This window comes from Hippopotamus amphibius, chromosome 17 (assembly GCF_030028045.1).
Source record: "Hippopotamus amphibius kiboko isolate mHipAmp2 chromosome 17, mHipAmp2.hap2, whole genome shotgun sequence".
Taxonomy (NCBI): Eukaryota; Metazoa; Chordata; class Mammalia; order Artiodactyla; family Hippopotamidae; genus Hippopotamus; species Hippopotamus amphibius.
Window position 1 is genome coordinate 9,362,929 of NC_080202.1, and position 23,684 is coordinate 9,386,612.

The 23,684-nt window shown below is 49.7% G+C and overlaps 2 protein-coding genes across 5 annotated transcripts; one reads left to right on the forward strand and one right to left on the reverse strand.

The window, feature by feature from the left end:
- Positions 1–29: 29 nt before the first annotated feature.
- On the reverse strand, positions 30–22,670 carry CXCL16 (C-X-C motif chemokine ligand 16). 4 transcript variants are annotated; one of them, XM_057715317.1, is made up of 7 exons: positions 9,911–10,077; positions 9,104–9,226; positions 4,056–4,227; positions 3,572–3,710; positions 3,194–3,276; positions 1,049–1,468; positions 30–597 (listed from the first exon to the last, which is right to left on the reverse strand). In XM_057715317.1, exons 3-7 carry the CDS (start codon positions 4,156–4,158, stop codon positions 551–553), a joined length of 792 nt encoding a protein of 263 aa, XP_057571300.1. In that variant the 5' UTR covers positions 4,159–4,227; positions 9,104–9,226; positions 9,911–10,077; the 3' UTR covers positions 30–550. The 4 variants fall into 4 exon arrangements, with proteins under 4 accessions (XP_057571300.1, XP_057571298.1, XP_057571301.1 ...); XM_057715315.1 differs by lacking the exons at positions 9,104–9,226; positions 9,911–10,077 and adding an exon at positions 22,647–22,670; XM_057715318.1 differs by lacking the exons at positions 9,104–9,226; positions 9,911–10,077 and adding an exon at positions 5,290–5,402.
- On the forward strand, positions 5,250–19,430 carry ZMYND15 (zinc finger MYND-type containing 15). The gene is made up of 14 exons (XM_057715322.1): positions 5,250–5,931; positions 6,361–6,595; positions 6,683–6,838; positions 7,093–7,253; positions 7,795–7,947; positions 8,264–8,344; positions 8,491–8,607; positions 8,727–8,815; positions 8,903–9,001; positions 9,166–9,319; positions 9,402–9,460; positions 9,694–9,854; positions 10,214–10,486; positions 19,327–19,430. Exons 1-13 carry the CDS (start codon positions 5,250–5,252, stop codon positions 10,383–10,385), a joined length of 2,319 nt encoding a protein of 772 aa, XP_057571305.1. The 3' UTR covers positions 10,386–10,486; positions 19,327–19,430.
- Positions 22,671–23,684: the final 1,014 nt, after the last annotated feature.

The following is a 23,684-nucleotide window of genomic DNA, read 5'->3' on the forward strand; positions in this document are numbered from 1 at the left end:
GGCAGATGTGGGTGATGTAAGCAGTTGAGGGAGTAAAACCAGGCTGTATGGCAGCTGCCGAGGAGGGAGGGTGGAAAAGCGGGAGAGGACTGAAGTTGGGGAGGAACACTGCTGTGGTGGGAAGAGACAAAGACAAGGGACAAGGCCGAAAGACAAGGGACTTGGGACAAGGAGGTTGGCAGGGGTTGGAGGGGGTTGGTGAGGGGGAAGGTGTCAGGTGGCCATCAGCAGAGAAGCTGAAGCCAGGAATCACGGTAAGGGGGCAAGCGCATGAGACCAATGTCTGCAGAAAGAAGAGTTGATGATTATAAAAATAAGCTTTAGTAGTTAAAAAATCCATATACAGAATTTGTACAAGATATCTAGTATAAGAGGTAATTACATCACAGCATAAAAAAAAATGAACAGAGGGAAGGTCCAAGAGGGCAGTGGCTGGTTAGTTGTGTATTAATCATTGGCAAATATGTGGAAAGTGTCTGCCATGTGCCAGAGATTGTTCTAGTATTTGATACTGAATAAATCATAATCTGCCTTCACAAGTTGCCGTTCTTCAAGCGTTGGCGTTTGCTGCCACACGGACGTAAGGAAGCTGCAAATCTGGAAAAGATAAAGAAATTGAGAGATGAGCTCTGAGATCGAGGGAAGTTGGGCGGGGGAGTGAGGGGCAAGGGGTGATAGCTTGAACTGGAGAAGCAGATTCCAAAACATTAACTATAGACCAGGTACACAGTACGTGCTCAGTAATGATTTGTGAATTGAATGAATGCTTCCCACCTTCCTCCGCAGCTTCATCTCCCACTAGTCTGCTCTAGCTGCCATCTTGATGCTGCTCCAAGCACTGCCTGGCTTTGAAGGCCATGCACTGGTCCCTGGGCCTGCGGTGGCTTCCCTCCCTCCCCATTTTGTAGTCTGGCTGACTCCTCCTCCATCACCTGTTGTCCATGGTGCAGGCAGCCTCCGTATTTGCCTGCCGGAGAGCTACTGCGGACAGGATCCCTGCCAGGGAGGCTCTGGGTCCCTGGAGGAGGGGTTCAGAGGCCCGGTTTACCTGGAGGACGGTGCAGTCGCCGCTCCCTCCTCCTCTTGCACAGCACGTAGAGCAGGGCTCCAGTGAGGAGGAAAACGATGCCCAAGAGGGACAGCACTGGCACCATGGCTGATGTCCCAGCTGCAGGACCTACATTTTCCTCCTGCTGCTTCTGGTTCCCCCTGGCCTCAGGCCTTTCCCCTAGACTGTGGTCCAAAGTGTACGTGGTGGTTGCATTGGTGTGGGTGAGCTTTTTGTCCAACAAAGGTGCTTCTTCTGGAGAGGTGGGCTGCTGGGTGGGCTGCTGGGTGGATGGCAAGTATGTCTGGGTAGGAGTGCCCATGGCAGAAAGTATCCTTTCTGTGGGCTCAGGAACTTGGGTGCTGCGGGGAGGCACATGCCCCTGGCGGGCCATACTCCTAGTGTGAGCACGTCCGCACTCTGAAGAAGCAAAAAATGAAGAATCAGGGCTATGAGGGGACAAGGTGAAGAATTAGAGGGAAGGGTAGTGGGTCAAGGAGAACATCAAGGGAACAGCTAAAGGTCAGGAAAGGAAGGCATGGACAGAGGGAAAACATGGGGACACGGAAGTGAGCACACCACGACATGGGACCAGAGAGACGAGCATGCACTCTGAACTGGGAAATCAGAAGACCTGGGTTGGAACCCAGGCTCTGCTACAAAGCAGCTGTGACCTTGCCCCTTGTCTCTTAACCTCTCTGGCCTTCATTTCATTTAAGTCCCGCCATTTAGTTTTTCAAAAATGGCTGTGTACCCTTAAGATTTATGTGTTTCATTGTTTGTAAACTCAAAAGAAAAAAAAGTAACAATAAAATATAAAACTCTCCAGGAGGGGCTTCCTAGGTGGCGCAGTGGTTGAGAATCCGCCTGCCAATGCAGGGGACATGGGTTCGATCCCTGCTCCAGGAAGATCCCACATGCCGCAGAGCAACTAAGCCTGTGCGCCACAACTATTGAGCCTGTGCTTTAGAGCCCGTGAGCCACAACTACTGAGCCCATGTGCTGCAACTACTGAAGCCCATGCGCCTAGAGCCCGTGCTCCGCAACAAGAAAAGCCATGGCAACGAGGAGCCCGCGCACCACAACGAAGAGTAGCCCCCCACTCACTGCAACTAAAAAGAAAGCCCATGCACAGCAAAAATGACCCAACACAGCCAATAAAATAAATAAGTAAATAAATAAATAAATTTATTTAAAAAAAAAAAACCCTCTCCGGGACTTCCCTGGTGGCCCAATAGTTAAGAATCCACCTGCCAATGCAGGGAACATGGGTTTGATCTCCGGTCTGGGAAGATCCCACGTGCCACAGGGCAACCAAGCCCTCAAGCCACGACTACTGAAGCCCATGCACCCTAGAGCCAGCGTGCCACAACTACTGAGCCCACGCACCTAGAGGCCATGCTCCACAACAAGAGAAGCCACCCACTGAGAAGCCCACACACCGCAAGGAAGAGTAGCCCCCACTGACTACAACTAGAGAAAACTCACAGGCAGCAACAAAGACCCAACGCAACCAAAAAATATATATATTTATATAAAATATATATATTTATATTTATATATATATAAAACTCTCCTTAATAATATACATGATGAAATGTCTGGGGATAAAGTACAGTCAAGCCTGTAACTTACTTGGAAGTGCACCATAAAATATTAGACAGATTGATGTGGAACAGAGGGATGGATAGATAGATGAGTGTGCAACAAAACAAGTATAGTTAAAATGCTGTAAACTCGATATTGTAAAATACAAAATATATTTGCTTTGTTATGTACATATATAAAATATGTAAAATATAAAAATCAAATATAAAATCTAGGTAGTGTGTATATGGGTGTTCGCGGTACAAGTCTTTCAACTTTTGTATACGTCTTTAAAATTTCCCTAATAAAATACTGGAAAATGAAAACAGTGCCTTAATTTCAAGGAAAACATTAAGTAAATGCACAGGTGATAGGATGAACTGGCAAAAATCATGAAAGTGATGGTGAGTGATTTCTAGTAAAAGGGACTTAAGTGAAAGTACACAGAATCAGAATGTGAGGTGTCAAAGGGGAAAGGGCTGAGGCAAAGAAAAGTGTAAGGTGGAGGCGTCCCTCGCCCTGGAGACAGAGCCTGGGGAGGAGGGGGAAAGCTCTCACGTTCACGATCAAAGCAGCGCATCAGTTCCTGGACCCACAGGTCATTGCTGCCCCCACACACACTTCCCAAGGGTAGCTGGAACCTGTAAGGAAGGACCTGGTCTCAGCTGAGTCTCCAATCTCCGCAGCCACCCCCATTCCCTTTCCCAGCTCTTTCCTCATTCCAAAGACGTGAGGTCACTGCCAAGATTCAGCAGTTTCTGTTTGGGACTGGGAAGTTTCAGGTAGATGGGACAGGGAAACAAAGGTCTGGAGAATTAGGGCAAACATAACCCGGAGACGGGGCCAGAGGTCCTTCCTGAAGGAGTTGAGGTTTGACCTGAGCGGGTCCTGAAGGCACCCGGAGCCGCTGGACTCCCAGGGGGTGGGTGAGATTACCTGACATAGGAAGAGCAACGTTGATAGACTTTTAGGTATTTTCGGAGACGTTCCATGTGTAGATTGTTTGGAGGGGAGCCGGAAGAAATCCTCCTATCACAGGGACAACTTCCAGCGATGCTGCCTTCATTGCCATCTCCTGAGCGGGACCGAGGTAGTTAGCACACGTTTCCAGGTTCAGGGGCTCACGCAGCTGTTACTTAGCCTCCGACCCACAGCCCCACTGCAGCCTCTCCTCCAGATCCGGGGATCTGACCCCCGGGGCTCAACCCACACATCACACTTCCCAAACACGTTCATAATCCCACCTGGACCCTGGTGTTCCCCAGCCCGTCCCCAGCCCCAAGCAGCTGGCCCTCCCCCTGCCCCAGCTGCCTTGGGGACCACGGCTCGCCACTTATTCAACTCAACGCCGCGGACCTCGTGCCCGCCATCCCCTTCCCCGGATTCGGAGATCTGGGCACCAGCCGGGCCCCTGACGAACCTGGATGAGTGTGGCACGCCACAAAGAGTAGGAGCAAGAGGAACCGGGGTTCCCAGCCCAGCAACATCTTGGGGCCGCCTCGCCTTGTCTTACTCCCAGACATTCTCCGGAGCCTGCCGTCCAGCCGGTTTCTCAATGGCTTTCGCTTCCTTCTCCCGCTACGCCCGAAATTCTGGGAGAGACGGCAGCCGTCGGCACCAAGGCCCGGCCAAGGTGGCGGCGCTTCCCTCCGGGAGCCCTCACCGTCTCGAACCGACAGTGGGGTCAGTACCGTCGAAGCCGCGTGATCGCCGGCCCGGGGCGGCGGGGAAACTCCGGGAGGCGGAGCTCCTCTGCCCGCGGCCCCGCACCCAGGCCAGAGCCTCGTCGAGGGGGCGGCCAGGAATGTTCAAAGAAGCCGAGAGAAGGCGAAAGAAAGCAAGCCCAGGCTGAAGGGCCAGGCGCGGCGGGCGGGCGCTGCCCACTGGGCTGATTCGGTTCGGCCCGGGAATGCCAGCCCCGCCCGCTCGCCCGCTCTCCGCAGGTCAGTCGGCTGGACCTCCTCCTTCGAGAAGCTCTCACTTTATAGGCTCGGGTCAGGCGCACCGGGATCCAATCACGGATCCAGTCACCCGGCCGCAGTGACGGCAGCAGACGAGTCCGCGTGCCCAGGCGCGGGGACAACACTGGCCCGGGCGCCTCCGCGCCGCGCAAGATACTGGGGGGGCGTGGCCACTCTAGGAGCCGGCGGTGGGCTCGGGCAGCCTGACGTCACGGCCCACCCCGAGGTATTTACCTTCGAAAAGTGGTGGCGGCTGCAGGTACCGGAGTAGTGGAGCGGCCGGGAGGGGCTCGGTGTACTGGGGCTCACCGCCAAACCGCTCCAAGCCGAAGGGATGCCCTGGCTTCTGATCCCTCCTCCACACCCCACAGACGGATCCAACCCTCTTCCCCCTTCCCCATAGGATTAGCCCTCTCCCACTTCTATCCTCAAGTCAAACCCTACCTTTGAGGGTCTGAGCCTCAAATTTGGAGCCCCAAATGCTATCTCCTTCCTGACTATTCATCCTTAACCCTAATCACCCCCTCTCAAGTCTGGTCCCCATTTTCATCCTGAACTCCCATCCTCAGCCCTGAAAACTCCTTTCTGGCTCCTAACATTCATCCACAGATTCTACCCTAAGGGACCCTCAAACCCACACCTTTCCCTATTTTATGACCCAGCCCCAGACTCTCCCGAGTACCTCTCCCTCACCATATATCCCTTCCTCTGCTCAGTCTGGGCCCAGGCCCTGTGCCCTTGAAGACATGGAGTTTGTGTCTGGATACCGGGATGAGTTCCTTGATTTCGCTGCCCTCCTCTTTGGCTGGTTCCACAAGTTCGTGGCAGAGCGCGGGGCTGTGAGGACCAGCCTCGAGGGTCGCTGGCGGCAGCTGGAGGCTCAGATCAGAAGGCTGCCCCAGGACCCCGCCCTTTGGGTGCTCCATGTCTTGCCCAACCGTAGCGTGGGCATCAGCCTGGGGCAAGGGGCAGAGCCAGGCCCCGGACCAGGCCTGGGGGCTGCCCAGCTCCTGGGAGATGAGCCCCCGCTCCACCTGCGAGACCTAAGCCCCTATGTCAGCTTTGTCAGCCTGGAGGAAGGGGAGGAAGGGGAGGCAGAGGAGGAGGAAGAGGAAGAGGACGAGAATGGAGAGGAGGAGGGTGCAGGCACCAAAAAGACAGAAACGGAGGAGAAGGGGGAGCCAGCCCCTACCAGCAGGGAGTCCCCCCAGGAAGCAAACCCCTCAAGGGAGCCAGAGGAGGCCGAGCAGGAGGCAGGAGGTGGCGAGGATGGCTGTGGAGAGGACAGGGTAGAGGACAAATCTGGCCCTGAGAAAAGAAAGGGACGGAGAAGTGGTAAGAACCCCGGGCTGGCCCTGCCCTGCCCCCGCCCAGGCATACTCCCCTTCAAAGCCCTGCTCTGCCCCTCACAGTCCAGTTAGGAGTCACAAACGGGCGGCCCTCAGGCCAATCTGGCCTAAAAAGGTGTCTTCATTGATCCATAATGTTTTTTGTTTTTTAAATTTGAGCCAATATTTACACACTAAAAGAAAAAAAAAAATTCCCGAAGTCTGGAGGTATGTCTTCTCAAGAAAAATGTAAAATGCCCACAGCAAGCCCACATTTCCACCTGGTTCTGTATTGCCACTGTCCCCTTCAGCTAAGGCATGCCCTCTCTGCCTAGTCCCCTTCGCTCAGTCTCCTAGCCCCCCTGGGCATTTGATTTGGTACCCCTGACTCTGACAGTCTTTGCCCACCACCCCCAACTTTTCCCTTCTTCCCCAGAGGCTGCCCCCCTGCACCTTTCCTGCCTCCTACTGGTCACGGATGAACACGGCACCATCTTGGGCATTGACCTGCTGATGGATGGAATGCAGGGGAGCACAGGCAGGGACTCAGGGACAGAGAACCTGGCTCCTCGGGCCTATGCTCTCCTCTGCTACAGCATGACCTGTCCTATGGGCTCTGGAGACCCCCGAAAGCCCCGACAGCTTACTGTGGGAGATGCCCAGCTGCATCGGTACAGAAACCTGGTAGAGGGCAGGGAAGCCTGGGGAGCCTAGGCTCCTGAGCCCCTCAGCCTGATGCCATCTCCACCCCCATTCAGGGAGCTGGAGAATCTAGTCCCAAGGCTGGGAGTGAAGTTAGCCAAGACCCCGATGCGGACCTGGGGTCCCCGGCCAGGCTTCACCTTTGCCTCCCTTCGGGCTCGAACCTGCCACGTTTGTCACAGGCACAGCTTTGAAGTGAAGCTGACACCCTGGTGAGTAGCCTGCAGAGATGGAGCAAGCGGGAGGAAGACCCCAACATTCAGGCAAACAGAGAGGAGGCAGGCTGGTGGGGGACCCTGCAGACAGACAGTGAGGGACAGAGAAACAAGAAGATGAAAAACAGACAAAACAAGCTGTTATAGGCAGAGAGAGTACAAACAGACTGAGTGACTCTAGGACGGATGGCCAGCAGACAGGGGACATACATACACTAACTCTGGCTGCCCACCACCCCCTGTGACCACAGCCCCCAGTGTGGTGCTGTCTTGTACTGTGGAGAGGCTTGTCTCCGTGTCGACTGGAAGCGCTGCCCAGATGACGTGAGCCACCGATTCTGGTGCCCAAGGCTCGCAGCCTTCATGGAGCGGGCCGGAGAACTGGCAACTCTGCCTTTTACCTACACTGCAGGTACCATAAGGAGGTCAGGATGGGTGAGGGAAAGTGGGACCAGGTCTTTGGAAGTGGGGCGCTGGGTGCCTGGGAACAAGGTCCCGGGCTTGAAGGCTAACTGCCTGGAGGTGGAGTCCAGATCCCTGGAATAACAGCTGGGCACTGGGTATTTGGGGCTGGAGGCTAGACCCCTGAGGCTAGAGACAGCATCTGTGGAGCTGAGGGCTGAGTGCCCGGGTCCCTGAGAGAACTAAGGGGATTCGGGAGCAGGGATTCAAACACTTGCTTCCTAGCTTCCCCACTAACTGGTGATCGGAAACAAATCACTTTACTTCTTAGAGCTGTTTCCTCCCCTGTGAAATGGGCAGACGAGCAAATGTTAAAACCCATGGAACTGTCATATGGGTTCTGTGGGCTACGCTGCACACACAGAGAAATGTTAGTTCTCTCCCGGACGAGAACCAGACTCAGACCCAGGGTCCCGGGGAGAGGCTGAGGAGAGCCGAAGTCTGGAATCCTGGCCATCGGGCCCTCGACCCCTCCCCTCATCCTTCTCCAGAGGTGACCAGTGAAACCTTTAACAAGGAGGCCTTCCTGGCCTCGCGGGGCCTCACTCGTGGCTACTGGACCCAGCTCAGCATGCTGATTCCAGGCCCTGGCACCCCTAGGCACCCAAGGGGCAGCACGCCATCCCTGAGCCTTCTTCTCAATGGTGAGTGAGGCCTCTCTCCAGGCACGAGCCCCTCAGACTAGAGGGAAGGACGGGAGAGCAAAAAGTTGTCCAGGTCCTAGATAACCCCTCCACATACACACCAAACCCCACACCACCAAGGCATTTCATGCCTTTCCCCAACCCTCAAAAAATTCACCCCTGCCCAGCCCATCCAGAAGCCCCATCCCTAGGCAGCTCCCCCTTCCTCCCGCTGCAGCTGCAGGCCCTCTCTCAGGGGAAACAGCTCCCTTGAAAGAAGGAAGAGGCCAGGTGGGGATCTCCCTGACACCAGGCTCCTCTTCTTTCATCCTCTCAGGAGATCCCTACCAGCTTCTCCAGGGGGATGGGCCTGCCCTGATGCCTCCTGTGCCCCCAGATCCACCCAGGGGCCTCTTTGGTGAGCTGGATGGGCCCTGAGGGAGCTCGGGGTAGGGACAGGGACTGGAGGGCCAGCAGTCTGGGTGGCTGAGAAAAGGGGCTATTAGACTGGATGGGCTGGGCTCCAGGCCTGGGGCCCAGTCCCCAGTAACCCACTCTCCCCAGGCTCATGGCAGGATTACTACACATGGCGGGGCCTCAGCTTGGACTCCCCCATGGCTGTGCTTCTCACCTACCCGCTGACTGTGTACTACGTCGTCACCCACCTGGTGCCCCAGTCCTGTAAGGAGGGCCGAGGCAGGGGGAAGAGTGCTTGGAGCAGGGGGGGCCAGGGGGCGGGTAGGGGACAGAAGGGAGAGGAGGAGGAGACCATATTCTTAAATGGCTAGCTTATCACCCAGTCCCTGAGCTCAACATCCAGAACAAACAGTCACTGAAAATCCATGTGGTGGAGGCTGGGAAGGAGTTTGACCTCGTCATGGTGTTTTGGGTAAGTCCCTCCAGGCCTGAAGGGGGAACATCTGGGTGTGGAGGTGGACGCAGGGTGGGACCCAGATCTGTCCTCTCTGCCCTTCAGGAGCTCTTGGTCTTGCTGCCCCACGTGGCCCTGGAGCTTCAGTTTGTGGGTGACGGCCTGCCCCCCGAGAGTGACCAGCAGCATTTCACCCTGCAGAGGGTGAGCGCTGAGGGGGGACCCTGCTCTTCAGCCCTGACCTTCCTGCTGTCCTCCTGGCTGGACCCTGCCCTTCTGATCCCTGCCTCTTCCCCCTTGTCTTACCTGATGAATCTTCCAGTACCATAACTTCCGCTGGCTTTTCCACCCCACTTCCAACTCCCCAGGATGGCCCGGAAGTATCTGTCGGTCCTGGTTCCGGGATATCAGCGCGGCTCAGCTCTGGCACTAAGGAGAAGGGGGGCCGCAGGGACCTGCAGATCAAGGTGTCTGCACGGCCCTACCACCTGCTCCAGGGGCCCAAGCCTGACTTGGTCATCGGTAAGAGCCTGGGGTAGGAGGGTGGGGAAGGTGGGAAGAGGCCATGCGAGCCAGCTTCTCCCTGCTCTCCTTCCCTCCGCAGGATTTAATTCGGGCTTTGGTCTAAAGGACACTTGGCTGAGCTCGCTGCCGCGACTACAGGTGGGGGATGGGACAAAAGGGACCTTCTCTCACGTCCTGCCCAGTCCCTCCCCTTTTTCTGAAAGTCTCTTCTTCCCCATCCCCTGCTCCACAGACCTGGGGCACGCCCACGGGTCCTCCTGCCCCTCTCTGTGTCCGCCCTGTGCCTCTCCCCATCCCGATCCGTCTGGGTCCTCGGGAGGTACACGCGGGTGGGAGCCTTTCTGAGAGTGAGGCCCCCACCCTCACCCCAGTCCCTCCGAGTGCCAGCCTTCTTCACCGAGAGCAGCGAGTATGGCTGTGTGATGGACGACCAGACCATGGCGGTGGCCACGGGAGGGGTCACCAGCCCTCCACACCCCAACCCTTTCCGCTCCCCCTTTCGCCTCAGAGCGGCGGACAATTGCATGCCCTGGTAAGGCCTTCTTCCTCTCTGGCCGCGCAGCCTGAAAGGCCCACCTCTACCCTCACCTTTGTGTCCTGGGACCCTCCTGGCCCAGGCCTACACCCTGCTTTCGCCGCCCGCACTCCTTGCCACCCCCACCGCAGGGTCGCGACGACGCCCACGCAGCCCTCTTTAGATCCAGCTCACAAACATTTCCCCAACTCCAAGCCCTTCCCCCCACCCCCGCAAAAAAAAAAGCCTTGCTGCCCTTTGCCTGGCCAAGCCCTCTAAGTCTAGCCCCACCCCCTGGAACTCGGAGCCCACAAACCCCGCCCCTTAGGAATCCCGGCCTCTTGGCCCCGCCCCTGACGGCGCCACGCCCCCCTCAGGTACTGCAACGCCTTCATCTTCCACCTGGTCTACAAGCCTCCGCAAGGCAGCGGGCCCCGCCCGGCTCCCCGGCCCGCGCCCCCCGCTCCAACTCCTACCGCTCCTCCCGTCGCCGCCCGTAGGCGCCGAGGAGAAAAGAAACCTGGGCGGGGGGCCCGCCGGCGGAGGTGAGGGCGGAGAGGTAGCAGTCCACCCCCTCCCCCAACACGCCTCAGAAAGGAACACCAAACAGGCGAGGCCGAGGGGGAGGCCGGTTGGCGGAACACGAAAAGGTAAATAAAATTACTTCTTTGAAACCACTGAGTCAAACGCTCGTAACTGGGTCCTTAAATGGAGAGAGGAGAAAAGGATTCAAGGATGACATTTTCTTCCAGCTCTCTTCAGCTCCTCGACGGATGTCCCCTCTCTTATTTGGGATTCTGGCCCTCCTGGGTAGTCCCAAACTTCTTCTAATGTGTGTGTTGATAAGGCATTTTCTGGCCCCAGTAGCAATCAGGGATCGGATCCGAGTCAAGGCAAGACCAAGAAACAGAAAGTGGCTTCCGGGGGCGGGGGGGGGGGGGGGGTGGGAGTAGGGGAGGCATGCAACCTCCTAGGGCCACACACGACCTTGGTTTGGATTCAGTGAAAGACCCCAGCCACCCAGCTGTCCAAGTTAGAAACCTCATGGCCATTCTTGACTCCGCCTTCCCCCATCCTTCACATCCCATAAAGAACCAGCTCCAGCTGAGTCAGGCTGCTGGTCACTCAATACCCAGCAGTTTATGTTCAGTCCCACTGCAAACGCAACCATACCTCGTATTCCTTCCAAAAGAGACGTTCGAAACATTACTCCCTGCTTAGATCCCTTCAGTGACTTTCCTCTACTTTTAAAATCCCTGTGAGTGTGGGCCAGGCTCAATGACTCTAGTCACAAAATACAGGAAGGGAAAAATAGTGGAGAAACCTGGCAGACACCACCTGAACCAAGTGACTGAGGTTTATAAGAAGTAAGTCCTGTTGACATCACGCTCCCTGACATGATGCAATAAGAAGGCCACATCCCCTCTGTAGCATTCTTCCCCCAAATCCATAACTTTAGACTAATCATGAGAACACATCAGACAAAACCAAATTGTGGGACAGTCTACAAAAACCCCTGGCTGCTATTCTTCAAAAGTATCAAAGTCACAAAAAGCAAAGAAAGACCAAGAAACAGTGACAGATTGGAAGAGACTAAGGAGGTATGACAACAAATACAATGCAGTTTCCTGGTTTGGATCCTGGAACAGAAAAAAAAATTAATGGAAAAACTGGAAAAATTTGAATAAAGTCTTCAGTGTAGCTAATGGTATTGTATCAATGCTAATTTCTTAGTTTTGATAAACATGCTGTGGTTATACAAGAAGTAACATTAAAGGAGGATGAAAAAAAAATAAAAATAAAATAAAAAGGACTTCCTAGGTGGCGCAGTGGTAAAGAATCCGCCTGCCAATGGAGGGGACACAGGTTCAAGCCCTGCCCTGGGAAGATTCCACATGCCATGGAGCAACTAAGCCCGTGTGCCACAACTATAAAAAAAAAAAAAAAAAAAAAAGAGGATGGGTGAGGCGTATTTGGGAACACTATCTTTGCACCCCACCTATAAACCTAAAATTATTTCAAAATAAAAAGTCTAAAAGTTCAGACTCCTTAGCATGGCTTATAAGGTGCCTCTCTTCCTGCCATCCTCTTTTATTATAAATATTTTACTATCTGTTTCCAAATACACACAAAAGCCCAGAAGACAGCATAATGAATCTCTGTGTACCCATCACCCAACTTCAACAACTATCAATATTTTTCCAATTTTATTATCACCCCCGTGATAATGTGATAATATAAGAAATATATATTTGGTCTGCATCCCCTATTCCTAGCACAAGAGCTTCTATAACCTGAGTGACAGAAGTGAGAGGAGCATCTTTCGTTATTCATAATAAGCCCCTTTCAACCATACCTGAGTGTACTCTAGGTGGGCCCTTATGTAACTTCAGGATGGAAGTTTAGATACTAGAGGAACCAGCCATGTGATTAGAGGGCTGAAACTTTCAGCCCCACCCCTTGGTCTCCAAGGGAGAGGAGCGGAGCTGGAGATTAAGTTAATCACCAAGCAACCTGCATAAAAATCCCTAAACGATGGGTTTCAGAGAGCTCCTGGGTTAATGAACACACTGAGCTACTGAGGATGGCACACCTGGAGAGAACACGGACGGTCCAGGCCACCCCCTCTTCCCCCACCACATCTTGCCCTATACATCTTTCCCATTTGGCAAATGGCAAATGGGGTTGTATCCTTTATAACAAACCAGTAATCATTAGTAAACTGTTCTCCTGTGTTCTGTGAGCCATTTTAGCAAATTATTGAACCTGAGAATGAGGTCACAGGAAACCTCAATTTATAGTCAGTTGGTCAGAGGGCCCAGGACTTGCAATTAGCACCTGAAGTGGGAGCAGTCTTGTAGGACTGAGCCCTTTAACCTCTGGGATGGGTATTTAGTGTCAGTATTGATTGAATTGTAGGACACCCAGTTGGTGTCAGGGTAGTTGGAGAATTGGTTGGTGTGAGAGAAAAAACAAACACAAAAAAACCACCTATTTGGTGTCAAAAATGCTATCAGTAAAAACAGCTAGTAGTTGGTGTCAGAAGTGAAGTTTGCTAGACTGGCCCTAACTCACAGAAATATGTGGTTTGAGAAGAGAAAGGATTAAAAGATGGGAGTGCAGAACCTTTGGTTCCTGGGTGGCCATGTGGTCATCCATAGCACCATTGCAGCAGCTGTGCTGCAATCAGTTACTAAAGGTAAAAGTAACCAATGGAACTTAGAGTTGGATTCAACTCCCAGGAACTTGTTTCACTAGATGCATAAGGGAATGGAAACCAATAAGAAAAAAAAAGTGAAATATACAATCCCTTGGTGATTATTTGTAATAGCTAAAATGAAATTTTAAAAGAATTACAGTTTGGACTTTGATGCTAGACTAAGCTCAGATTTGGGCCAGTCTAAGTTTTGGCCACTAGCCTCAAAGCTATCCACTAAATAAAATTTAGGCTGAGACAACAGAAAGTACCTCTAAGGCCTCTGGTCACCAAGAAGGTAGTCAGCCTGGGGGAGGGCAAAAACCAAAGATCTACTGAAACTAGGAATATAGTTGTGAAGGAGTAGCTTTTTTTTTTTTTTAATTTATTTTTTGGCTGTGTTGGTTCTTTGTTGCTGCACACAGGTTTTCTCTAGTTGCAGCAAGCAGGGGCTACTCTTCTCTGTGGTGTGTGGGCTTCTCATTGCGGTGGCTTCTCTTGTTGTGGAGCACCGGCTCTAGGCATGCGGGCTTCAGTAGTTGCAGTACATGGGCTCAGTAGTTGTGGCCCACAGGCTCTAGAGCACAGGCTCAGTAGTTGTGGCACACGGGCTTAGTTGCTCCTTGGCATGTGGGATCTTCCTGGCCCAGGGCTCAAACCCATGTCCCCTGCATTGGCAGGCAGATTCTTAACCACTGGTGCCACCAGGAAGTCCCAGGAGTAGCTTCATTTTGTAGATTGGTATCATCAGCTTCCTGAAGGATCTTTACTAAAATGTATTGTGAGAGGGACTAATTTAGGGGCAATATCTTTGGTTGTAAATGCTGCAGGGTAGAGGAGTATGTTTGGGTTGATACAGGACTCACAGTTCCCTATTAAATGATCACAGATGGCTGTAGGCCATCCAGACACACAGGAGGTTATTCCTGAGGAATAATCCTGAAGCTATCCAGAGAGCCACCAAGAGTCACCTCGTCAGCATAAACTCAGGTATAGTTGAAAGGGGCCTGTTATGAATAACGAAAGACACTCCTCTCACCTCTATCCCTCAGGAAATTCCAAGGGTTTTTATATGATTTTGAGCCAGGAATCTGGGCAGAAGGCCAAATATGTATTTCTTATATCACAACATCACACACACCCAGCTTTTTCCCAGAATGTTTTAAAGCACACCCCAGACATGTTATCTCATTTACATGCATCCGTAACTCATAAGGGCTTTTTAAAAATGTAACCACCGTGCCATCATCATAACCAATAAAGTTAAAAATTATTCTTTAATATCTTATCATAATACCCAGTTCAGATTTTCTTCAATGATCTCAAAGATGACTTTTCCAGTTTGGTTTGTTACAGTCAAGAAATAAATAAGATCCACACATGGCTTTTGGTTGTTATGTCCCTTAAGTTTTTTGGTTTTTTTTTTTTTTTCCCCTATAACAGACCTCCTTCCCTTTTTTATTTTCACGCCACTGATTCAATGAGAAACTAAATCATTTGTCCTGTAGAATGTTCCTCATTCTGGATCTGGCTGATTGCTTCCTCTGGGTGTTTTTTAATCTGTTCATCTATATTCTTTAGTTCTGTAAACTGGCAGTTAGATCTAGATGGCAAGGCCTTTTAATGTGGCCCCTGCCAATCTCTACAGGCTGATCTCATCCCGCTTCCTGCCCCCTCTCTACCCTTGAGCCAGGGGCTCTAAATGAAGACACCACACTCTCAGTGTGGAACTTCCCTGTTTTCTTGCACAACTAACTCCTTCTCAGCCTAAAGTTCACTTCCTTAGGAAGGGAGGCCTTCCTTGACCCCAGATGAGGGTAAATACCCCCTGACAGTACCTTGTACATCCCTTACAGCCATAAAAGGGCAGCCAAGGTCCCTGGTGGACTGAGGGGAAACAGAATTTTTCACCATTCCCTTGGCCAGAAACGTCTCCCAAAGTTCCTGCTGTCTCCTACATAAAATATGAAAGCATGTCGTTACCTCCGAGCTGTGGGATTACTAAGGATTTGTTTATTCATTTTGTTTTCCTGTCCTGGTCATTTTTCTTCCATGAACACACAGCACTTTCATAATAAAAATGTTTAATTTACAAATTGCCCACTTTAATAATTCACTGACTACTGACTGAATGCACATGCAGGTTTGTTAGAGATGCAATGGGGAAAAAAGGACAAGAGAATGGTCCCTGCTTCCATGAAATTCACAAGGATCCCTTACCCCCATCACTCTCTATCACATTACTCTTTTATTTCCTTTGAGCACGTATCACCCTTATTTTATTGTCATTTATTTATGTTTATTACCCCTCCCCCTCCAATACACACTAAAAAGTAAATTTCATGAAGGGGGAGACCTTGTCTGTCTGATTATAACTATGCCCCAGCACAATGCCTGGGATGTAATAACCACTTGGCATTTACTAAAGGAAATTTTTTTTTCCTGGCTGTGCAGCTTTCAGGATCTTAGTTTCCCTGACCAGGGATTGAACCCTGGCCCACGGCAGTGAAAGCATAGAGTCCTAACCACTGCACCGCCAGGGAAGTCCCTAAAGGAATTTCAGAAAGCTGTTCCTGCTAGACTGGAGGGGAAATGGACCATAAGAGGGTAAGACTTGAGCCAGATCAGCTAGGAGTTTTTGGGTAATAATACAGGCAAGAGCTGATGGTGCCTTGATGCTGGAGAGAAACAGGTAAATCCTAGGGCTAATGAGGAGATAGAAATAACAGATGGTGAGCAATCATATTGGAACAAGGGGAGGGCAGAGAAGGAACTGAAGGTTCCCAGCCAGGGCAACTAGATCGAAGGAAGAGCTGTGTGCTCACAGAGGGAGCACAGGAAGAGGAGGGGTGGAGTTACAGTGGTTGGAAGGGGTGGGAGAGAAAGGTAATGAATTCAGGGTGGGACTTTTAAGTTTGAAATGCTCGTGGGACCTCGTGGTGGAGATTCTGGTAGGCAATTAAGACGTGAGGCAGGGAACTCACACAATGAGGAGAGTGGATGAGGGCTGTGGACAGAAGCAGGGGCCTTCGAAACAGAATCCTGGTGGAGGTAAGGATGGTCAGAGGAAGAGGAGCCAGCTCGGAGAGGGAGAAGTGCTGAGGGCAGTGGAAAACCAGGAGGGCTCAGAAACGAAAAAAGGGTGGTCAGCTGTGCCAGACGCTGCTTAGGCAAGGTCCGATCAAGGTGAAGAAATGTCCCCTGTACTTCACAACAAGGACACGAGAGTATTCAACAGAGTGGTGGTGGCAGCCTTGAGAGGGTGGAGAGTGAGAGGGGGGCGAACTGGAGGCAACGATCGGGCAAGTCAGAAAATAGAGAAAACGCTAAAAGGAAAATTCACATGGCCCTCAATCCCAACACCCAGAGATAACCAGCATCACCATTTTGGTGCGTTTAGTCTCTTCCATCAGAATGTACATATTTTTACAAACTTTAATCATACTGTACATCATGCTAACTATGTTGCTCTTTTAATAAAACGATATGTTATGAACAGTTTTTCATGTCATCAGACAAGTCTCTTTTCATGGGCGGCTGTATATTAGTTTACTTTATGAATATGATGTGGCCTAGTGGGACATTTAGGCAGTTCCTAATTTTTCTCTATTATAAATGGAGGAAGTAGAAAGTGTCCCAGCTGAGAACCACATCGTGACCCAAGACTGTCTGGGCCTCCCTGGTGGGTGGGAGTTGATAGGCCTGAGACGCTCTGCATGGAGTTTCGGGCCAAGGAAGGAGGAAGGCAGTTGGCAGGGACTCGGGTGAAGCGTGGAATGAGGAAGGTAACATGGGCCTGTGTGGGGTGCTAGTCCCAGCCCAGCCTCGTGAACTCAGATCTGAGGCCTGGAAGACAGGAACCACAGACAGAAGCCAAAGAGCTGCTGTAAAGCCACAAGGCACGAATAGCACAGCACAGCACCTAGAGCCCAGGAAACAAAGTCATACGCTTTCACTATCGACACACCAGAAGTTCACACTTGCCAGGAGACCTGCTGTCACCTTGACATATCCCCCCATGACTCTGTTCATCCCCTCTGGGTTCAGTCTCCTACCTCCTCCCTTTCCTGCCCCCACATCTTCTCATTGGACCCTCCAGGATTTAAGGTCAAGACCCCCCAAATCATCCACCTCTTCTCCTGGTTTTCCCTGTGCCTTCTTATCTCAGAAACTTGATGCTCCTCGAAAGTCACTACTCCCCTGCAACCCTGTGAAGAGGTATTTTTTTCCCCACATTCCACAGATTCTGCAATGAGGCAGTTGCTTTCTTACCCTCCATTTTTGCTTCCAACGCATTTCTCCTCCCTTCAAAACCCCAGCCACTTTGAAGCACATGCCAGGAGACTAGACCAGCCATTACCCCTCCAATGATTCCTTCACATACACTCTAAATTCTCTTGTCCTTCTCCCACCACCTTCCTTGCAAAACTGCAAGAAGGATCAAACCAAACTCCACCAACAATGAGACTTTCCCTGAGCAACTGAGCATGACTGGGGATAAACAACTGTGCTGACAAATCTCACTTTGAATGTGTAATGATGAATCACAAGTGGGCTCTCAGCACGCCTGACAATCCTGTGATTTTTCTGCCCGACACTCTCTCCTGCGCTCTGAAATTCCCCTTCTTGCCTCACATGGCAGCACCGCACCCCCCATCCTCAGCCAGTGACATTAATACTTATCTGCCAGAGGAAAGAGAAGCAATCAGAAAAGAACTTCCTCATCTTTCCACCAGGGCTTCTTATGATAACTACAATTTCCTTTTTTCTGTTTGTTTTTTTGGTCTCTTGTGTTAAACGCATGCCTCAAATGTCTGGTCATCCTTTCTTCTCCATTCACATCCTGACCACTCTGATGAGAGTACCCTTGCTGTGACAATGCCAAGCCCGATGGTCAGCACCTACCCTCTTTCCAGCGTTTAACAGAGTTGTCAAATGCACTTGCTCTTGGAAGCACTGTGTTGGCCTCTGGAACAGCACACTCTCCTGGTTTTCCTGCCCCCTTGCTAGGGGATCCTTTTGCTGGCTCCTCCTCCTCCTGCCTGTCTCTTATCCTCTACTCTCCTTTCTCCCCTGCGCTCCAACCTGTCTTCCCCGCTCTTCCTCATGTTTTTTGCTTTGATATTTATTTATTTGGCTGCGCCGGGTCTTAGTTGCGGCATGCAGAATCTAGTTCCCTGACCGAGGATGGTACCCGTGCCCCCTGCATTGGGATTGCGGAGTCTCAGCCACTGGACCACCAGGGACGTCCCGCTTCCTCATGTTTAGAAATGGCGCCACCCATCCCATCACTGAGTCTAAGTCTTAGGGTTCCTGCACACCCACAACCCTCAACGGATTCCAACAGCTCTACGTTCAAACTCTGCCCCACACCCGATCACTCTTCACTCCCTCTACCTTTACCACCCAGTTCAGGCCAGCACCATCCCTCCCCTGGGCCGCTGCAATAACCTCCTCACCTGTCTCCCCTCTTCCAGTCTTGCCCTCCTTCTTTCCATTCTCCTCATAATGAAGGGTAACAGTAAAACCTGAATCAGGTCACGTGGACCCCTGCTCCAGTCTCTTGTGGCTGCCCCATGACGCCGATGACAGGCCTCAAAGCCTTACGGTGACCAACATGCGTGAGGCCCCCGCCTCACCTCCCCAGCTTTTCCCTTGATCACCGGGCTCCAACCCCCCTGCCATTCTTCGCTGTGCCCGTTCTTTGCAGGCCAAGCCCATTTCCCGAGGGCCTTTGCACTTACTGTTGCCCTCACTAGAACACGCTTCCTCCCAAACGCCACTTCCTTCTTGAAGGTTGCTGCCTCAGAGAGACCTTCCCTGACCTCCTGAACTAAAATAGCCCCCAACACCTGTCCACCTACCTCCTCATCTTGTTTCCTTTTTCTTCACAACACGTGAAGTTGTCTACGTATTGTTGACTTGTTTATTGTCTCCTAACTCCCTAAAGCTGTCTGTGTATTGTTTTGTGTTTTTTAGCTCTTGATTGGAATATAATTGCTTTACACTCTTGTACCAGCGTACGAGGTACACCAAAGTGAATCAGCTGTATTTATACACATATCCCCATATCCCCTCCCTCCCGCGACTCCCTCCCACCCTCCCCGTCCCGGCCCTCTAAAGCATCACCCGTCATCGAGTGGATCTCCCTTTCTTATACAGCAACTTCCCACGAGCTGTTTTACAGTTGGTAGTGTATATATGTCTATGCTACTCTCTCACTTCGTCCCAGCTTCCTCTCCGCCCCCCGCCCCCCCATATGTATTGTTGACTTGTTTGTTTGCCTCTCCCCAGCTGAATCGCCAGCATGTTGAACTATACCTGGTACACAGTAAGTACTCAAGAAATCTCTGTTGTATGAAAGAAAGAGAAGGAGAAGGAAGAAAGAGAAAGAACAGGTAAGCAAAAGCCCGGGATAGCAGGCTTTGGTTAAAGCTTAAATCAGCAGTTCCTCCTCTCTGCATACTCCATGAATCGTGTTGGTGGTAGCAAAGCAATTACAAGCACAAGAGTCTGCCAGGCATGTGTACAAGTCCAAGTTTGACTGGTGTCAGCTGTGTGGTTTTAGGCAAGTTACTTAATCTCTCTGAGCCACCTATACCACTTTAGCAAATTTTTATCAGTGCCTACTTTACAACAGGGGCATTAAGCCGTATCTGTTGTGAGGATTATATAAGATAATGTAAGAAAAGTCTCCGGCACCAATCATAAGTACTCAGTAATCTGGTGTCATTTACGCCCATTCTTCAAGCTTTGCCATGATACAGTCTCATCTGTTTACAATCATCTGTGTTTGCAATTTGGATTTTCTCAGTGATCAAAGACTTATTTAGGACTGAGGACTTCCCTGGTGGTACAGTGGTTAAGAATCCGCCTGCCAATGCAGGGGACATGGGTTCGAGCCCTGGGCAGGGAAGATCCCACATGCCTTGGAGCAACTAAGCCCGTGAGCCATGGCTACTGAGAAGCCACCTCAATGAGAAGCCCTCGCACCGCAATGAAGAGTAGCCTCCCACTCACCACAACTTGAGAAAGCCTGAGGACAGCAACAAAGACCCAATGCAGCCAATAAATAAATATTTATTAAAGGAAAAAAAAAGAATTATTTAGGACTGTTTTTTTGTTTTTTGGGGTTTTTTTGACCACACCACACAGCATGCAGGATCTTAGTTCCCTGACCAAGGATCGAACCTGTGCTGCCTGAAGTGGAAGCACAGTCTTAACCACTGGACCACCAGGGTAGTCCCAGGACTGTCTGGGGTTTTTTTTAAGGGTTGGGTTTTCTTACTTAAACATTTGTAAATTTCTGGTTTATTGCACTGTGGTCACAGAAGGTGGCCAGTACAATTTCAGGTTTGGGTATCTGGTATTTCCTTCAAAGTCTCATATTTTATTAATATACATAAATGTTTCGTTGACATTAAAAAAAAAAGGTGTGTTCTCCATTTATGAGATACAAATTTCAATAAGTATCATCTGAAGGCGAAGTCCAGGATGGAGACTTTATTTATGGCTGTATTCTTGGTATCCAGCAAAGGGCATGGTACACGTCACACACATTCAATAAATATTTGCTGAATGAGTGGCTAATTAATCAATCACCTTAGTTTCATTTCTATTCTCAGTACCTTTGTACCTTTGTGTATCTTTTCTTACTTCATCTGCCAAAGACTGCTGAGTTATGTCACAGTTTCTCACTGCTATTATATTTTCTAGTCTATACACATATATAGTTTCCCAGGGTATTTCTAAGTATTTTGACTTTATATATTTCAATACAATATGATTTCGTGCCTAAAGATTTATGGCTGTTATATAATCACTGTAAATATACCCTATATCAATATAAAATGAACACTTAACAAAATAGTATCTATACCATATGGTTTAATTTTATTATGTATTTATTATTTTGAATAGCAAAACACAATAATAAAATTCAAAAGGTGCAATTGTACCTTTTCATAGAAGTGAAAAGTAATTTCCCTTTCCCTCTTGTCTCCCATGGCCCTGTTTCCCTCTCTGTTAACAGGAGGTGACTACAGTTAACAGAATTTTGCTGGTTAGTTTAATTTGAAAACATTAATTTTTTTCATAGAGGAGTTTAAAATATTTACATGAATTGTTTTGATCCACATATTGGGTATAATTAGTGATCTTATTTTATGTTTTCTCTTTCTTATGCCTCCTTGATGCTTTGTCTTCTGCTATATGGATTAAATTTTCTTTGCTTTTATCTTCTCGGGAACTTTGGAAGGCATACATCTCATTTTTTATTTCTCTAGTATTTTCCTTTAACATTTCCAAAAGTATTCTTAACTCATATTTCTTGACTTGAAGCCAAGAGTAAAATAACATGGTACTTCCCTGGTGGTCCAGTGGTTAGGACACCACACTTCCACTGCAAGGGGCAGGGTTCAATCCTTGGTTGGGAAACTAAGGTCCTGCATGACGCACAGTGTAGGAAAAAAAAAAGAGTTAAATAACATGCTATGAGTCTCCCCAGTTAAATCAAGAAGTCAAGCATATCTCTTTCCTCCCCTCCTCAGATAATGTTGATAAAATTGGGAGTTACAGATAGAGATTGGTATTATTGCTCTAATCTTGCTCTGCAGTTGTAAAGATTTCTTTACCCGCCTGTTGAGGGTTCAGTTGTATCTCCCCAAAGTTCATATGTTGAAGTCTTAACCCCCAGTATCTCAGAATGTGACTGTATTTGGAGACAGGGTCTTTAAAGGAGTAATTAAGTCAAAAAGAGGACATTACAGTGGGTTCTAATCCAATATGACTGATGCCCTTATAAAAAGCAGAAATCTGGACACTGACAGGTAGAGAAGAAAGATCATGTGAAGACACAGGGAGATGGCGGCCATCTACAGCCAAACAAAGGGGCCTCAGAAGAAATCAATCCTACTAACACCTTGATCTCAGACTTCCAACCTCCAGAACTGTGAGAAATAAATGTCTGCTGTTTAAGTCACCCAGTCCCTGGCACTTTGCTATGGCAGCCCTAGCAAACGAATACATCACGCAGAATAACTCAAGGAACGAGGGGAGCATGGGCAAGCCCCCCTCATAGTCCCATGGGGTGTCTCTAATGACCCTCTAGAGAGGAACCTGTGGAGGGGGACAGAGCACGATGTGTTGCCGACTCGGCTGCCCTCTGTGGACATCTCTTCCTTGACGCTCAGTGGTCCCTGATGAAGATGCAGTGATTGATGCCCTTAGATGACACTGACCAGGAAGTGACCCTCCCCTGCTCAGGATTCTGCCTTGCTAGCCTCCCATTATAAGGAGGTAAACAATATTCACGGCAACATTTAGATATCTTTCCCTGGAGAAAACGAGGAGAGAGACACCAGGCATGGAACTCCTGCTCTAGCGACCTTGTTCATTGCCCCATACCCGAGGTTGTGACTTGTTGGCAGATAACTCTTTCCCAACCTTCCACCCCTTTCCACAATTCTCTCCCAATCCCTGCTGAGTTGATGCCCTTTTCTTAGGAAATGCCACCCCTTCCTTCCTATGGAAAGAGTCTACTCCCCAAACTTGCTTGGGTCTTGTAAACATTATAGCCAAATGTATTTTTCCAGGTTATCTCAGTATCTACTCACCGCAAACATACAGTGGAGGGTGATGCGGGGGAGGGGGGCAGTTTGCAGCAAGCTCAAAGCTCAATCTCCAGGGGTCTCAGCTGGAAGAGGGAAGAGAAGAGAAATACTGAAGGGTGATATTTGCAGGGTGTCTACTGAAAAATATGAATTCAAACACACTATACCATCTGAGGAATATTTCCCTTCTAAAGACTCCATTTGGTCCTCCTTTGGCTGATAATACTGGCCTTACCAACCTAAGAGAGCATTCACCTTCCATCCTCCCCGAGGTCACCCTCCACCCTCCCCTCTGAACGTAGCATCACTCTTACGCCTGGGTCTCCTTCCATACCTCTCACTTCCATGGTTTTGACTTCCCCACTTCAGGAAACAAAACCACTATCCATTCAGTTGCCCAAACCCCAAATTTAGAAACCATCTTCGATTTCCTTCTTTTTTGCATCACTTCCACATTCAACTCACCAGTAACCCAGTTCTGTCCCTATACATCCCCCTGGTCCACACCTACATCATTTCTCACCTGGGCTACTGTGACAGCCTCCTCACATTATAAGCTCTTTTTGTTTCAGTAGAGTTGAGTTTCTGTGACCTGATATATCTCCTTAAAATGGACCCTGGTCATGGCAAGCAATAAATGATTGATATCTTTACTATTGTTAATATCATTTTTAGAATTTACACTATATATTTTCTCTTTAAAAGGATTTTTTGGAAACATATTCAGTGGTGTAACTGGGTTTATAAAAATTATTTACAGTTATACCAAGATTTCCCCATTTTGGAGTTTTTATTTCATTTCATCTCGTGGTGAGTTAAAATATCTTTTAAAAAAAAAAAAAAAGGAGAAGAAAACACAGTGGTATTTCCAAACCCAAACATTCTCAGAAATGCAATTCTGTTACCCTTCACACTCAAAAAGAAACTTGCATACACATACAATAATTGACTCATAGCCTGTATCATGACTACAGATGTTGCTCCTTTGTCTTTTGGGCATTTAGTGTTACAGAGAAGTCTCAGGTCTGACTGACTTTTGTT

Excerpts from the sequence above, each read along its gene's own strand:
- ZMYND15 (XM_057715322.1), top strand. The coding sequence starts at position 5,250 with ATGACCCAGCCCCAGACTCTCCCGAGTACCTCTCCCTCACCATATATC. Across the intron at positions 5,932-6,360 it reads AAGAAAGGGACGGAGAAGTG|AGGCTGCCCCCCTGCACCTT; the intron begins GTAAGAACCCCG and ends CTTCTTCCCCAG. Across the intron at positions 9,855-10,213 it reads GCGGACAATTGCATGCCCTG|GTACTGCAACGCCTTCATCT; the intron begins GTAAGGCCTTCT and ends CGCCCCCCTCAG.
- CXCL16 (XM_057715315.1), bottom strand. Across the intron at positions 3,277-3,571 it reads CGTTGCTCTTCCTATGTCAG|GTTCCAGCTACCCTTGGGAA; the intron begins GTAATCTCACCC and ends CCTTCCTTACAG. Across the intron at positions 598-1,048 it reads GCGACTGCACCGTCCTCCAG|ATTTGCAGCTTCCTTACGTC; the intron begins GTAAACCGGGCC and ends TATCTTTTCCAG.